The 15,616-nt window shown below is 38.5% G+C and overlaps 1 protein-coding gene across 1 annotated transcript; it reads right to left on the bottom strand.

The window, feature by feature from the left end:
- Window positions 1-533: 533 nt before the first annotated feature.
- LOC133664735 (oocyte zinc finger protein XlCOF6-like) lies at window positions 534-14,805 on the bottom strand. The gene is made up of 3 exons (XM_062069607.1): window positions 14,102-14,805; window positions 9,610-9,864; window positions 534-2,944 (listed from the first exon to the last, which is right to left on the bottom strand). The coding sequence occupies exons 1-3, from the start codon at window positions 14,223-14,225 to the stop codon at window positions 1,176-1,178; spliced, it is 2,148 nt and encodes a 715-aa protein (XP_061925591.1). The 5' UTR covers window positions 14,226-14,805; the 3' UTR covers window positions 534-1,175.
- Window positions 14,806-15,616: the final 811 nt, after the last annotated feature.

Genomic DNA, 15,616 nt, shown 5'->3' with positions numbered 1-15,616 from the left:
GAACAAGCCACCTGTCAGGATGGTTCAAATCACAGACTTTTTTCTTCCCAACAACTTCAAAAACCAGATGCACAGAAAGTGTGCGGGTATTTCTGTGATTCCAAACACAAATTGAACCAGGAAGATGCTCAAACCAAATGTTCCAACACTGAGAGAAATACAAAAGTAGCCTAAGTATGTCGAAGACCGAGGTGAGAAAAAAGAAATAAATGAGAGGATGTAAAATTAAATAACTAAATGTTTACACACCAGAAAAAAGACACAATTATTAAGTAAATCAGCAGCTTCCTTGTGGTTGAAAGCATTTTCATGGCTCCACTTTCGACTTCTTTTCCCTCATGTTCTTCTAGCTGCGTAGTTCAAGAGAAGAACAAACGATTAAAGACCAGAATAAATAATTTAGTGGATTGTGTATCAAAGCATACCAGAGTCCAAAGTACTCTCTGGGACTTCCTGTTTATTTATTGAGGCCATGGGGATTTTTTTTTTATAATCCACAAATGTGTGTAAAACAATTCAGCCATTTTCTCTCACATGTTTTTATTGCATAAATGTCCGAGTACATACATATAAAACAATCACAACACAATCATATTACAAGAGAGTAATACAGATGATTAATAAAATGGATTATAGAGACCCAACAAATGATTCATACAATTACACATTTTAAAATTGTATAAAAGACAACTGTTCAAATGATGTATAAAGTAAATAATAAATTGCTTCCTGAAGTGGTCCAGAAGATGTTTCAGATGTGAACCAGTACATATGTGTATCATATAAAGGTGCTAACCTATGGGATCATTAACAATTAGAAATAATATGTAATACTTCAATATTTCAAACACCTATAGAAAACACTATTACGAATAAGTCTAAAATTGTATTATGAATATATATATACACATAAAATGTAAAATATGTCTTGTACTGTTTACTCTCACCTTTTCAGTCAAATTGTTCTGTTCAATGTTTAATAAAAGTACACAATGTTGCATATTAATGCATTTACTTGGCTGAAAAAAGCACCAATATAAAATATCTAATCTATAAATGTAGAAGCATATTAAAAAGATTGTTACACAAACAACAATGTCACACATGTTATATGTGCTGATGTTGTTAGAAAGTCAACATTAAAGTCTTGACAGTTTATTTCTAATCCTGCAGTTTCATTTGCTGCTGCTGTTCTCACCAGCACACTTGTGTTTCTTACACTGGTACTTAGAAGAGAATCTTTCACCACACACACTGCAACTCAACACTTTCTCTCCTGGGTGTGTTCTCATGTGTCTTTCAAGGTTTGATCGTTGACAAAAGCTTCTGCTGCAGATTGAACATATGAAAGGTTTCTCACCAGTGTGTGTTCTCATGTGCACTTTCAAATAGTTACTTTTACCAAAACCTTTACCACAGATTGAACAAGAAAAAGGTTTCTCACCAGTGTGTGTTGTCATGTGTACTTTCAATTTGTGACTTTGTACAAAACCTTTACCACAGATTGAACAGGAGAAATGTTTTTCACCAGTGTGTGTTCTCATGTGTACTTTCAAATTGTGACTTTGTACATAACCTTTACCACAGATTGAACAGGAGAAAGGTTTTTCACCGGTGTGTCTTCTCATGTGCGCTTTCAAATATGTACTTAGAACAAAACCTTTACCACAGATTGAACAAGTAAAAGGTTTTTCACCAGTGTGTGTTGTCATGTGTACTTTCAATTTGCAACTTTTTACAAAACCTTTACTGCAGATTGAACAGATAAAAGGTTTTTCACCAGTGTGTGTTCTCATGTGCACTTTCAAATTGTGACTTTCTACTAAACCTTTACCACAGATTGAACAGATAAAAGGTTTTTCTCCAGTGTGTGCTCTCATGTGTACTTTCAAATTGTGACTGTGTACAAAACCTTTTTCACAGATTGAACAAGAAAAAGGCTTTTCACCAGTGTGTGTTCTCATGTGCATTTTAAAACTGCGGTGATGAGTAAAACATTTACCACATTCTAAGCAGGAAAAAGGCTTTTCACCAGTGTGTGCTCTCATGTGCACATTTAAATGTTCCTTCGTTGAAAAAGATGAGCCACAGCTTGAACAAGAAAAAGGTTTTTCACCAGTGTGTGTTCTCATGTGTGTTTTCAAACCCGGACTTTGTGTGAAACATTTACCACATTCTGAGCAGGAATATGGTTTTTCGCCAGTGTGTGCTCTCATGTGTGTTTTCAAACCCTGACTTTGTGTGAAACTTTTACCACAGGTTGAACAGGAAAAAGGTTTTTCACCAGTGTGTATTCTTGTGTGTACTTTCAAACCACAACTTTTTACAAAACCTTTACCACAGATTGAACAGGAAAAAGTTTTTCCCCCAGTGTGTGTTCTCACGTGCACTTTCAAATGGCGACTTTCTTCAAAACCTTGTAGTAAAGGTTTTCCTCCAGTGTGTGCTCTCATGTGTCTTTTCAGACGACAATGGTATTTAAAGGTTTTGTCACAGTGAGAACATTTCAAGTGTGTGTTGTCAGTGTGACATGTCTTATCATCTTTGAGCTGGTCTGCTTGTGATCCTCCACAGTGGTCTCCATCAGCTTCTGTTGTCATGTGTTGTGTTGAGCTGCTGCTTGGAGGCTCCGCCTCTCTCTTCTCCTCACTTTCACCTTTGACCTCATCATCTTCACTCTTCACAGGGACATCAGTCACTGGGAACTCCACCAGTCCTTCAAGATGCTCGCCCTCCTGACTGATGCTGTGTTCCTCCTCTTCCTCTTTAATGTGGGGGGTCAGTGAGTCTTCCTCTTCCTTTTTACAGGGAAGGGTCTGTGTCAAAGAGGAAAAGGAGACGCCAGAGGGTCCGTGGCGCCTGGTCTTCCTCTTTGATGGATCCTCCTTCACCATCCTGAAGTTACACTCCTGTTTTTCAGGCAGAAGTTGTTCTTCACAGACGTCTGCAGGACACAAAATGACAAACATGCTTGAGAAATGTCCACATTTGCTCAGTCACATGAGGCATTCAGTAAGTTTACATGTACTTAAAAAAACAAGTTGTATGAATTGGCCTGTAAACAAACACACTGCTCTTTACAACATTATTCACAGGAAAAGAAGACCACTTTTTACGAGGGATGGGCAATATGGCCTAAAATCTATATTGCAATAATTTCCCTTCCACTTAAGTGCAGCTGGGATAGGCTCCAGCGCCCCCTGTGACTTTAATGTCAGTTACTGCTGTATAAACTTGGAGAAAAAATTAGGTCGTTTACAGCAGTGGTCCCCAACCTTTTTGTAGCTGCGGACCGGTCAACGCTTGAAAATTTGTCCCACGGACCGGTGGGGGTGGGGGGGTGGGTGTATTTAAAAAAATATATATATATATATATATATATTTTTTACATAAATAAATACAATCATGTGTGCTTATGGACTGTATCCCTACAGGCTGTATTGATCTATATTGATATAGAATGTATATATTGTGTTTTTTATGTTGATTTCACAAAAAAAAAAACATTTTTTATTTTTTTATTTATTTTTTTTTAATTCTTGTGCGGCCCGGTACCAATCGGTGGTTGGGGACCACTGGTTTACAGCAGTGGTCCCCAACCACCGGGCCGCGGACCGGTAACCGATTGGTACCGGGCCGCGCAAGAAATGTAATTTAAAAAAAAAAAAAAAAAAAAAAAAAAAAAGTAAATTTTTTTTTTTTTTTTTTTAATTAAATCAACATAAAAAACACAATATATACATTATATATCAATATAGATCAATACAGTCTGCAGGGATACAGTCCGTAAGCACACATGATTGTATTTCTTTATGAAAAAAAAAAAAATCCCCCCCCCCCGGGTCCGTGGGACAAATTTTCAAGCGTTGACCGGTCCCCAGCTACAAAAAGTTTGGGGACCACTGGTTTACAGTGTAAATCTGTATTCTCTATTGTTGTCTCTGCTATGGCGCCATCTTGTGGTCGAGTTCGCTCACTGCGAGTGCTGTGGGTTGAAAGTGTATTTCCTTTTGCTTCGTGGTTTCGTTTATCTCACCTAGCAACATTTGTAAGTGTAACTGGGGATTTCCACTGGATGTGGAACCGTGGCACCACGGTGACAGACTCGTTTCGTTTTTTGTTTTCAAGTCAATGTGTCAATTTCCACCGCCGGGCTTCTATATTTAGTGGTCGACACAACAAGGCGGTTCAATTGAGCTAAAATCTGCTTGTGTGGGACAGGAAGTCATGCATAAACACAAAATAAATGTTCCAGTTTACTTTCAAAGTAGAATATTCTGTTTAAGGCGGATGGTATTCTACACTTTGAAAAGTCCTAATGGACATGAAGTCATTTTGTCAGACCTAATTTCACAAATGGACGAAAACATGCTGATTCTAAAAGGCCCAAAATTAAAGAATCATAACGGGCATACCCCGGGCAGCTATATGGGGGCCTGTACTTCAGCATTGTATTAAAATGACTAGTTCCATTTTCAACATGAAAGCGAGTGTCGCTAACACTACTGCACACAGGAAAACGTGTGGTGGAGAATTGAAAGTAGTTGAAACAAAGATTGTGAATGACTGACAAGAGGCTCACTTTGTTCATGTTAGTCTACTGTGGAATAAACATGCTCAGGTGCTGAGGGCGATGCACAGAGTGAGACCTCTTAGTCCAGTTTAAAATCCAGACACCAAGAAGGAAACGTACGGACATAGCAATGTATTGATGACAGCAAGAATTAAGTTATTAGGTTTATTTTCATGTACCGTATTGTTCGGACTATAAGGCACATTTAAAATCCTTTAATTTTCTCAAAACTCGACAGTGCGCCTTATAACCCGGTGCGCCTAATGTACGGAATAATTCTGGTTGTGCTTACCGGCCTCGAAGCAATTTTATTTGGTACATGGTGTAATGATAAGTGTGACCAGTAGATGGTAGTCACACATAAAAGATATGTGTAGACTGCAATATGACGCCAGTAAACACCAAAACTTAAAATGTTCCATTGAAAATAAAAAAACATTACACACGGCGCTCAAAAATCTGTCAAAATGTTTTAGTACGACTTTGAAGCCGCACCGCTTGATGGATTATCGGCCCATTATGGCTACCCTAGTCAGAGATACAAGTATTACTATGGTGTGTGTATAAAGACCGCAAAATGGCACCCATTAGCAGACATATTATCTGGCGTTTTGTTTCACAATATTAGCAAAACCAACTTTTCTTACCTTCTGGTACCTGCTGATGTGTATTTGGGATCTACATAAGTCCTGAAAATGTGCACACTTCTTTTTCTCGATCTTGTTATGGGACATTCACACTCTGCTGTTGCCATTTCTAATATAAAGTAGTGTAAAGTTCTTACTTATATCTGTCAGTAAACTCGCCATGAAAGCGCTAAAACATACCGGTGTAGTGAGTTTACATTATTCACCCAAGGAACTTTGGTTATTAGAGTTCCGGTCGAACGGTTTTTCACGGGACACATTTCCGGCGTTGTTGCACTAGTGAGCCACGGATGAGGAGATGCTGCTCCGTTATTGATTGAAGTAAAGTCTGAATGTCATTAAAACAGCTAGCTCCATCTTTTGACACTTCTTCCACTCCCGTCTTTGCACGCTACACCGCTACAACAAAGATGACAGAAGAAGACGCTGTCGAAGGTGAGCCACGTAAATAAGACCGCCCACAAAACGGCGCAACCTGAAGTGACCGTCAGAAAGCGACTTGAAGATGATCTATAAAACATCATCTATGCAACATTTTGAGCAAAGAACCACCATTACATGTTATGTAGACCACAAGGAAGTATTTTACGTTTAGAAAAAAAAAAAAAATATATATATATGACTCCTTTAAAGGCCTACTGAAATGCCATCCATCCATTTTCTACCGCTTATTCCCTTCGGGGTCGCGGGGGGCGCTGGAGCCTATCTCAGCTACAATCGGGCGGAAGGCGGGGTATACACTGGACAAGTCGCCACCTCATCGCAGGGCCAACACAGATAGACAGACAACATTCCCACTCACATTCACACACGAGGGCCAATTCAGTGTTGCCAATCAATTTTTTTATTCAAACGGGGATAGCAGATCTATTCTATGTGTCATACTTGATCATTTCGCGATATTGCCATATTTTTGCTGAAAGGATTTAGTATAAAACAACGACGATAAAGATTGCAACGTTTGGTATCTGATAAAAAAAAAGGCTTGCCCCTACCGGAAGTAGCGTGACGTAGTCAATTGAACATATCCACAAAGTTCCCTATTGTTTACAATGATGGCCGCCAGAAGTGAGAGAGATCCGGACCGAGAAAGCGACGATTTCCCCATTAATTTGAGCGAGGATGAAAGATTTGTGGATGAGGAAAATGCAAGTGAAGGACTAGTGGGGAGTGGAAGCGATTCAGATAGGGAAGATGCTGTGAGAGCCGGGGGTGACCTGATATTCAGCTGGGAATGACTACAACAGTAAATAAACACAAGACATATATATACTCTATTAGCCACAACACAACCAGGCTTATATTTAATATGCCACAAATATGCCACTAGCTCCTAGCTCGAGCTAGTTATAGCTCGAGCGGGTAATATGGACGGGATCCCGTGTACCCGGTATATAACCCGCCAATACAATTCAAACACCTGCACAACACACACACTCAGCCCAAAGGACCGTTCACCTAACCCAAGGTTCATAAAGCTTATATATTTAACCAAAGTTACGTACATGACACGCACGTACGGGCAAGCAATCAAATGTTTGGAAGCGTGCGTGTGGTACCTGATATTCAGCTGGGAATGACTACAACAGTAAATAAACACAAGACATAAATATACTCTATTAGCCACAACACAACCAGGCTTATATTTAATATGCCACAAATTAATCCCGCATAACAAACACCTAGGTGTTTGTTATGCTAGCTCCTAGCTCAAGCTAGTTACAGCAAGCGATCAAATGTTTGGAAGCACAGCTACGTACTCACGGTATCGCGTCTGTGTATCCAAATCAAAGTCCTCCTGGTTAGAGTCTCTGTTGTCCGAGTTCTTCGATCTTGACTACATCTTTCGGTAATGTAAACAATGAAACACCGGCTGTGTTGTGTTGCTGACTTCCCTCGCAAAATATCCGCTTCGCACAGACAACTTTCTTCTTTGCTTGCTCAGCTTCTTTCTCCATAATGCAATGAACAAATAGCAACAGATTCACCAACACAGATGTCCAGAATACTGTGGAAAACAGAGCTATTTCGTATTGGCTTCAATGGGGAAGCCATACCTCTGTTAAACTGGCTACGTCACGCGCATACGTCATCATACCGAGACGTTTTCAAGCGGAAGTGTGGCAGGAAATTTAAAATTACACTTTATAAGTTAACCCGGCCGTATTGGCATGTGTTGCAATGTTAAGATTTCATCATTGATATATAAACTATCAGACTGCGTGGTCGCTAGTAGTGGCTTTCAGTAGGTCTTTAATGCGCCTTATAATCTGGTGCGCCTTTTGTATGAAACAAGACCTGAATAGACCCGCTCATCGATGGTGCGCCTTATAATCCGGTGCGCCCTATGGCCCGGAAAATATGGTACACCGGTCCTGGCCTACAATTGTATGAATATATTAATGCCTCTGGACATCATATTTAATGCTTTTTAATACCATTTAAGGCCTTAATTAATGAAAAGTCCACTTAATTTCTTTTAATGCTTTTCAATGACCGACAGAAACCTTTTGAAGCTCTTAAATTTAAACAAATGTGGACCGATGATGCAAAAATCGACAGTAACAATACCAAGTATAATATCAGTATAAGGTTGATACAGTGGTTTGATCAATATTTTGTATTATATATATTCTGTTGATTTTGTTATTGTTTACAAACTCAGTAAATAAGGAAGACTTTAAGGGCATAAACCAAATGATTAAATTCAGAGCCATATTTAAATATTCAATTGCTATTCTAACACCACCATCCTGTGTGTTTGTCTGATTATGATTGCGAACAAAAATGTTATCATTCAATGATCTTGAAAAATGTAAATATCCACATTGGTATGACCGATACTGCCCCTGAAACTACTTGGTACTGGATCGATACCTACATTTGTAGTATCAGCCAAAACTAAAGTATCAAACAACAAAACAAGTGATTATTACATTTGAACACAACAGAAGAATAAGTGATTATTACATTTGAACAGAAGTGTAGATAGAAACATGTTAAATTATAAAGTTCCTAAATAAAAATATTGTTCATGGAATTATTGAGATATTTCTAGGGTGTATTTATGATTTTTACGAGATTTTGATAGAATTTAATACATTCTAAGGCCGGCGTGGCTCGGTTGGAAGAGCGGCCGTATCAGCAACTCGATGGTTCCACTGCCGGTGTGTCCTTGGGCAAGGTACTTTACCCACCTGCTCCCAGTGCCACCCACATTGGTTTAAATTTAACTTAGACAATGGGTTTCACTATGTAAAGCACTCTGAGTCACTAGAGAAAAGCGCTAAATAAAAATATTTCACTTAAAAGGGAACCGCACTTTTATTTATTCTGCCTATCAAGAACACACATTTTTCTTTTTTATGCATTCTAAATAGTAAATACATGCGATCAAAAGTCTGCTAACAATAGAGGCTATTAGAGTCGCACTATTCTGCCTACAAAGAACTTAAAAAGCACCCAAACACCTCCATTAAGGTTTTATGTACATGCAGTAGGTATATATGTCATTTAGTAACAGGCATATTTTTAAAAAGATGCAATATTTACGTATTTTTGCTCTATTAGCGCATTCATTTCAAAAACGCATCACGACGTTTGCTTTTTTTTTTTTTAACACCACTGAATATCACACACTGCAGACTTCCTGAGAGCCAACAAACATAATAAAACATCACTTACTGTACAAGGTCTGCTGTCACTATGACGCAGACTGATAGAATCTTGTTATATTCCCGTTTGGATGAAGAATGATTCGAAATTGTCGCACGGAATAGGGGGGTGAAGCAACGCGTCTTTTTGGGTCAAAATTGGCTGTCAAAGGGAACCAACTTGTCAGAGTACGTCCTCATCCTTCTACTATCCAGGTGAGAGGCACGATTCATGATCTGGAATAATCTTTCACCAGCAGAGAGGTGAGGAAGGAGCTCACCAGCCGGTGATGCCAACATAGACACACAAGCTATAAATAGTTTGTCTGCATTAGCACTTATAATAACAATATCACTAATACTTGCTTGGTATTCAAGCCACGAAATGCAAATGGAGTATTGTTGGCGCTTTTTGGATGGTTATAGAGGACCTCCAATTGGCTCCATTGCAAGTGGACTTTTATTTACATTTATGAGTTAGAATGTGATTTTAAAAGATATATATATCCATCATCATGTCTTTTATAATGATTGTGAAGGATAGAAAAAATTCCCCCAAAAAGTGCAGTTCCCCTCTAAATTCCAGTGATTAGATTTGAGACTTGAAATGTATGAGCATGAAGTGATGAAGCCTACTTGGATGAGAGGACAAACGTCTTCTAAGACAAAGTGAACAGTCCAGTTGTGATGGATTGAATGCCCTGAGAATAAAATGATATGTGGATGTTGTGCTTACTTGGACTGTGATGAAGCTGTGAGGACTCAGGTGGTTTGTCTTCATGCTCTTCAGTCTTCACAGAGACAACAGTCAGTGGAAACTTGGTGACATCATCCTCCTCCTGCCCTAGAAGACACTCTCCCTCCTGAGTGATCCACACTTCCTCCTCTTCCTCTTTAATGTGAGGGGGCTGTGGATCCTCCTCTTCCTCTTTAATGTGGGGGGGCTGTGGAGCCTCCTCTTCCTCTTTAACGTGAGGGGGCTGCTGGACGTCTGTTGGGTAAATGAGTAAATAAGATTGAGAGAGAAGAGAAATATTTTTTAACGGACACTGTTAACACAATGACATTATTTGTGTTCTTTTGTGTGTTGTGTTAAAAGTGTGTAGCAAAACAACCAATAAAAAATAGGGGAAATACCTCCTTTTTTCCTAAAATTAATTCAAAAGTGGTACAATGAGTACAAAAACAGACTTAGAAATTTGATGGGGTGCGATTTGAAAAGTTTTTATAAGTACGAGGCAGCATTGATTGAGGCATTCTTAACTTTACACTCACTGATGTAAAGTGTGTAAACATTTTATTTTGTATACGGTCTATGACACCTAAAATGTATCTGTAAAATTAACCACGATCTTGTAATGACAAAGTCATTACCATAACTTCAATATCATGGAAATTAAAAAAATCTTTATTCCAAAATCAATTAAAAAACATTCATGGTATGTTTTTGTCATCATACAAAATACTTTTTTGTGGTCATTTTGTTGGCTGGGCCAAAAGGAACTTTTACCAAAACATGTTTTATTATGTGGGGGTTTTATGGAGTATTTCCATCAACAATTCCTCTTTAGGAATTGGAGACCATCTGTGACACGCTGAAGGAAAGTCAGTCACATTTATGTTCTTTTAATAAATCAAGTGTTGACTACTTTGGTTACTGAAAATAAATGTTTACTTTCACTTATTAATGCATGTAGGTCAGAATCAGGAAGTGAAATTATAACTTTAATTAGATTTGATTACAGTATAAAATGTATTTGGTGAGTGTGTGAGTTTTGTGTAAACATGTTGATACAGGTTTACATCTTCTTGGGGACTGGAACACAGATATGTCCTGAAAGGATGCACCCATTTTTAAAACCTTCACTAAGCTGTGCCACCAACATTGCCTCACTTAGCTCATTAAGCAAACTACCAGGGTGAGTGAGTCCTTTTAAACCATCATAGACCTCGTTGTTACTTCTGACCAGTCTAAGATCACCACAAGTGGAACTACTGTATGCGGCTTAAGTGATCAGTCCATCATTTTCTGTACCCATAAAGAACATAGAACCGAGGCTGACAGCCACAAAACAAGCGAAGCTAGAATCCTCAAGACCTAGACTAGCAAGGCTTTCAATGACAAACTGACACATTAAGACTCACCCCGGTACTTGCAAGTACACAGGTCTTTGGGTCAATTCCTAACCTCAGAAAAGTAAATAACTTCACAGTCAAAGTGGGTGACAATATTATAACAAACAAAAAAATGAGATTACCTTTCTTGGCTGCATCGTAGAGACTAATCTATCCAGTGAAAAAATGACTACTAATTTAGTCAAAGAATTAACCAACAAATTCTATTCTTACTAGAGTTTTCCCGATACCATTATTATGGCACCGGGACCTGTACCAAAATGTATTTTGATACTTTTCTAAATAAAAGGGACCACAAAAAAGGGCATTATTGGCTTTATTTTAGCAGAAATATTAGGGTACATTAAACATGTTTCTTATTGCAAGTTTGTCCCTAAATAAAATAGTGAACATACTACACAACTTGTCTTTTAGTAGTAAGTAAGCAAACAAAGGCTCCTAATTTAGTCTGCTGAAATATGCAGTAGCATATTGTGTCATTTATATTCTATTATTTTGTCAAAATTATTAAGGAAAAGTGGTAGAAAATGGATTATTCATCTACTTGTTCATTTAATGTTAATATCTGCTTATTTTCTGTTTTAACATGTTCTATCTTCACTTCTGTTAAAATGTAATACTCACTTATTCTTCTGTTGTTTGAGACTTTACATTAGTTTTGGATGATACCACAAATTTGGGTATCAATCTGATACCAAGTAGTTACAGGACCATACATTGGTCATATTCAAAGTCCTCATGTGTCCATGGACATATTTACTGAGTTTATAAACATAATATAAATGAAAAAAAAAAAAAGAAAGGTGTTGTGATGCCAAAAAATATTGATGTAATCATAGAAGTCGTACTTTTTAGACTTAGACTTAGACAAACTTTAATGATCCACAAGGGAAATTGTTCAACACAGTAGCTCAGTTACAATGATGGAAAGTGTAAGGATGGAAAGGACAATGCAGGTATAAATAGACTAATATAGCGATTTAAAAAATCTAACATATATATACGAATATATACATAATATGTGTACAGAATAATATATATACAGATATATTATATTATGTCTATAACATATATACAATATATACCAATGACCATGTACAATATTACAGTATGTACAGTATATGTGACAGCGGCAGCATAAAATAGAGAGTAGATCCAGCAGGAAATAGAAAATAGACATTATAAACAAAGAGAAGTAGCTAACATGTCAGGTGTCAGGTAATAGGCAGATGTCATCTATTGCTGTATGGCGAGTGATTATACAGCTGGATGGAGTGTGGAATGAAGGAGTTCTTGAATCGCACAGAGGCGGTATAGTACCGAATATGAATAATACAGCTGAGATAGGCTCCAGCACCCCCCGCGACCCCAAAAGGGACAAGCGGTAGAAAATGGATGGATGGATAGTTTTGCAGTACTATACTAATACCGTACAACCTTACATAGTAGGATCAACCTGCTGGTGGGTAGAAATACACTTAAGACTCTAACACAACACATTTTAACCCCACTTTGACTACGAAGTTCATGTTTGGTACCGTGACGCCTTAAAAGCCCTGAAAAACTAACTCCAGACAGCCCAAAACAAAATGATTGGGCTTCTACTCAACCGTCCATCTCGGGCTCACCTTTCCACCAACCATTTCCTTAACGTGGGGAGGCTCTTGGTAGGTGACAGAGTACATCTTCTTGCAGTTGGTCTGGTGTAGAAGATACACCATACCACTAAAATACTCATGTACCTGTCAAGATACTTCAAAATATATTCACCATTATGACACCAGAGGTAGTTGTACAAATCACATTCAACCCAGATCTCACTCCAAAAAAGGTTCTAATTGGTTTGCCTGCTATACCACCAACATGTGGATCTTCCTATCAATAGCCAAAAAGGAGGGTAAATTCCTTACTTCCTTCAAAGCTGCTTTGAAAATACATTTTAGGTTGTAACTGGGAATAGAAAAAGCATTTTACTTTTTTTTAAATTGCATTTTCTAGCAGTATTTGTGTACTTTAAATGCTACGTTCTATATCAGGGGTCACCAACCTTTTTGAAACCAAGAGCTACTTCTTGGGTACTGATTAATGCGAAGGGCTACCAGTTTCATACACACTTAAATACATTGCCAGAAATAGCCAATTTGCTCAATTTACCTTTAACTCTATGTTATTATTAATAATTAATGATATTTATCTTTGTGGAAACACTGATCATCTTAATGATTTCTCACAATAAATATATATAGAAACAGATAAATATCAATATGCAACACTTTATTTTCTCTAAGTGCACATTTTTCAAATTGAACATTTTCAAATGATCATTTCTAAGACAGTCTTGCGAAATCACAATATCCCATTTTAACTAGCTAGCCACTAACATTTTTTAACAAATCATGAATTACTTTGCATCATGTTTGTACAAATAATAACTCATGTAAAATACAAAAGTCAACTCTCAAATTTTTAAATAAATAATGTCACACTTTGAACTGGACACCAAATCTGTTATCTGTTTCTTTGTCAGTTAGTGAAGACCAAGTCTTTAAAATATTTTCTTGGATTTCCAAATTCTATTTGAGTTTTGTCTCTCTTAGAATTAAATATGTCGAGCAAAGCGAGACCAGCTTGCTAGTAAATAAATAAAATTTAAAAAATAGAGGCAGCTCACTGGTAAGTGCTGCTATATGAGCTGTTTTTAGAACAGGCCAGTGGGCTACTCCTCTGGTCCTTACGGGCTACCTGGTGCCCGCGGGCACCACATTGGTGACCCCTGTTCTACATAGTACTGTGTGAGTTAAACAAATATTTCAACTGAAACTATGTCAGGCTTTCTTGTAGCAGTGAATGTGTACCGTGATGAAACTGTACCCTTTCCTATGCAAACTTCTCATAAGTCCTTCAATCAATCAATCAATCACACATTGTTACAAACTGAGAGGAACATCAACCTCAAACTGTCTCGTTTTCATGAAGAATCTAAATCTTGACATTGCATCATCCCCACAAGACAAAGCATATTCCTATTGAAGAAAAGTGTTACTAATGAAATATAAAGTTAGTAAAGATGTGAGAGTAAGAAGTAAACAAACCTGTTCTGTGTAACACAACTTGATGTTTCTTGAAAACAGCGTCCAGTAGTTGATGTTGTCGCTCCTTCTCCTCTTTTGTTGGACAAAGTTCCTCCTCATACTTTGCTATCGTTCTTTCGCACATTTTCACACAATAACAACACTTTACACTCACATTTGATCTCTACTTAGCGATGTGTTGATAACGTCCGCGTCTCTTTGTTAGCAGCTAACAAGCTAAGCTAACTAGCAAGCTAAGCTAGCACATAAAGTGCGCTCAGACTAATGTATCCGGATACAAACAATGACTAACAATGTTTCATCTACTACACGACATATATGCGTACATGTATGCACTAAATACAAATAGAGAAACAATAATGGCCAGTGGCCACGTTTAGTCCTTCTCTGTCAAACGCCATTTTGCTTTTTACTCCTTCGTCTTCTTTGGATTTCCAGCAGACTATTAGAGCATCTTAGGCCTCCACAGCTTCTTAACGGGTCTTCTCCGTCCTGTCCTATGGTCCATACTACATTCTACAGTACAGGAGGTCGCGCTAGCAACCTTTCAATGGACCACTTCCAAATTGGCTTCTGCGCATTAGCGTTGTGTCGTTCGCGAACGATTCGTTCGAAAGAACGAATCTTTTGAGTGAACGTACTGAACCGATTCACTTCATGAACTGATTTGTTCCTTTCTCAGTTCAGTTGAGCTCCGCCGCGACCATGCCGGTATGAGTGGAACTGGCGCATTCTGTGACTCACTGAACCCTCGACGTCGGCGAACGACGCAGCCAATGAGAGGGCGGGGGGAGGGACTGAGCGAACGATTCGTTCACCGCGGATTAACGACATGAATCACTCAGTGAACGTCAACGCTCTCGCTCTCTGCTCTGCTTGCCCCAATGCCGCGAGTGATTCTGTCAAAAGAACTGCAGAAGAGATTCGGTACACGTACTGAACTGCGGCCAAAGTGTGGCGTTGTCAGTCACTGATTCTAGTGATCCGTACTGTCAAAAGAACTGCAGAAGAGATTCGGTACACGTACTGAACTGCGGCCAAAGTGTGGCGTTGTCAGTCACTGATTCTAGTGATCCGTACTGTCAAAAGAACTGCAGAAGAGATTCGGTACACGTACTGAACTGCGGCCAAAGTGTGGCGTTGTCAGTCACTGATTCTAGTGATCCGTACTGTCAAAAGAACTGCAGAAGAGATTCGGTAAACGTACTGAACTGGCCACCGTGTGGCGTTGTCAGTCACTGATTCTAGTGATTCGTACTGTCAAAAGAACTGCAGAAGAGATTCGGTACACATACTCAACTGCGGCCACAGTGTGGCGTTGTCAGTCACTGATTCTAGTGATTCGTACAGTCAAAAGAACTGCCGATCCCATGAAAACAAGCCACATGAAAACAAAATGAGAGTAGACTAGTAGAGGAGACAGAAAGAAGGGGCCGGGGGTAAAGTGTAAGCAGGCTGTTTTGAAAAGATTTAAAATAAAAATAATAACTAATGTATGTACACATACATAGGCTA

The sequence above is a fragment of the Entelurus aequoreus genome, linkage group LG14 (assembly GCF_033978785.1).
Source record: "Entelurus aequoreus isolate RoL-2023_Sb linkage group LG14, RoL_Eaeq_v1.1, whole genome shotgun sequence".
NCBI classification, from domain to species: domain Eukaryota; kingdom Metazoa; phylum Chordata; class Actinopteri; order Syngnathiformes; family Syngnathidae; genus Entelurus; species Entelurus aequoreus.
The sequence above is the reverse complement of the archived record's forward strand: the minus strand, read 5'-3'. Positions and strand labels throughout refer to the sequence as shown.

Coding starts and splice junctions, on each gene's coding strand:
- LOC133664735 (XM_062069607.1), bottom strand. CDS start 14,225: ATGTGCGAAAGAACGATAGCAAAGTATGAGGAGGAACTTTGTCCAACA. Junction 9,865..14,101: donor AGTTGTGTTACACAGAACAG/GTTTGTTTACTT, acceptor TTTACCCAACAG/ACGTCCAGCAGCCCCCTCAC. Junction 2,945..9,609: donor ACAGCTTCATCACAGTCCAA/GTAAGCACAACA, acceptor TGTGTCCTGCAG/ACGTCTGTGAAGAACAACTT.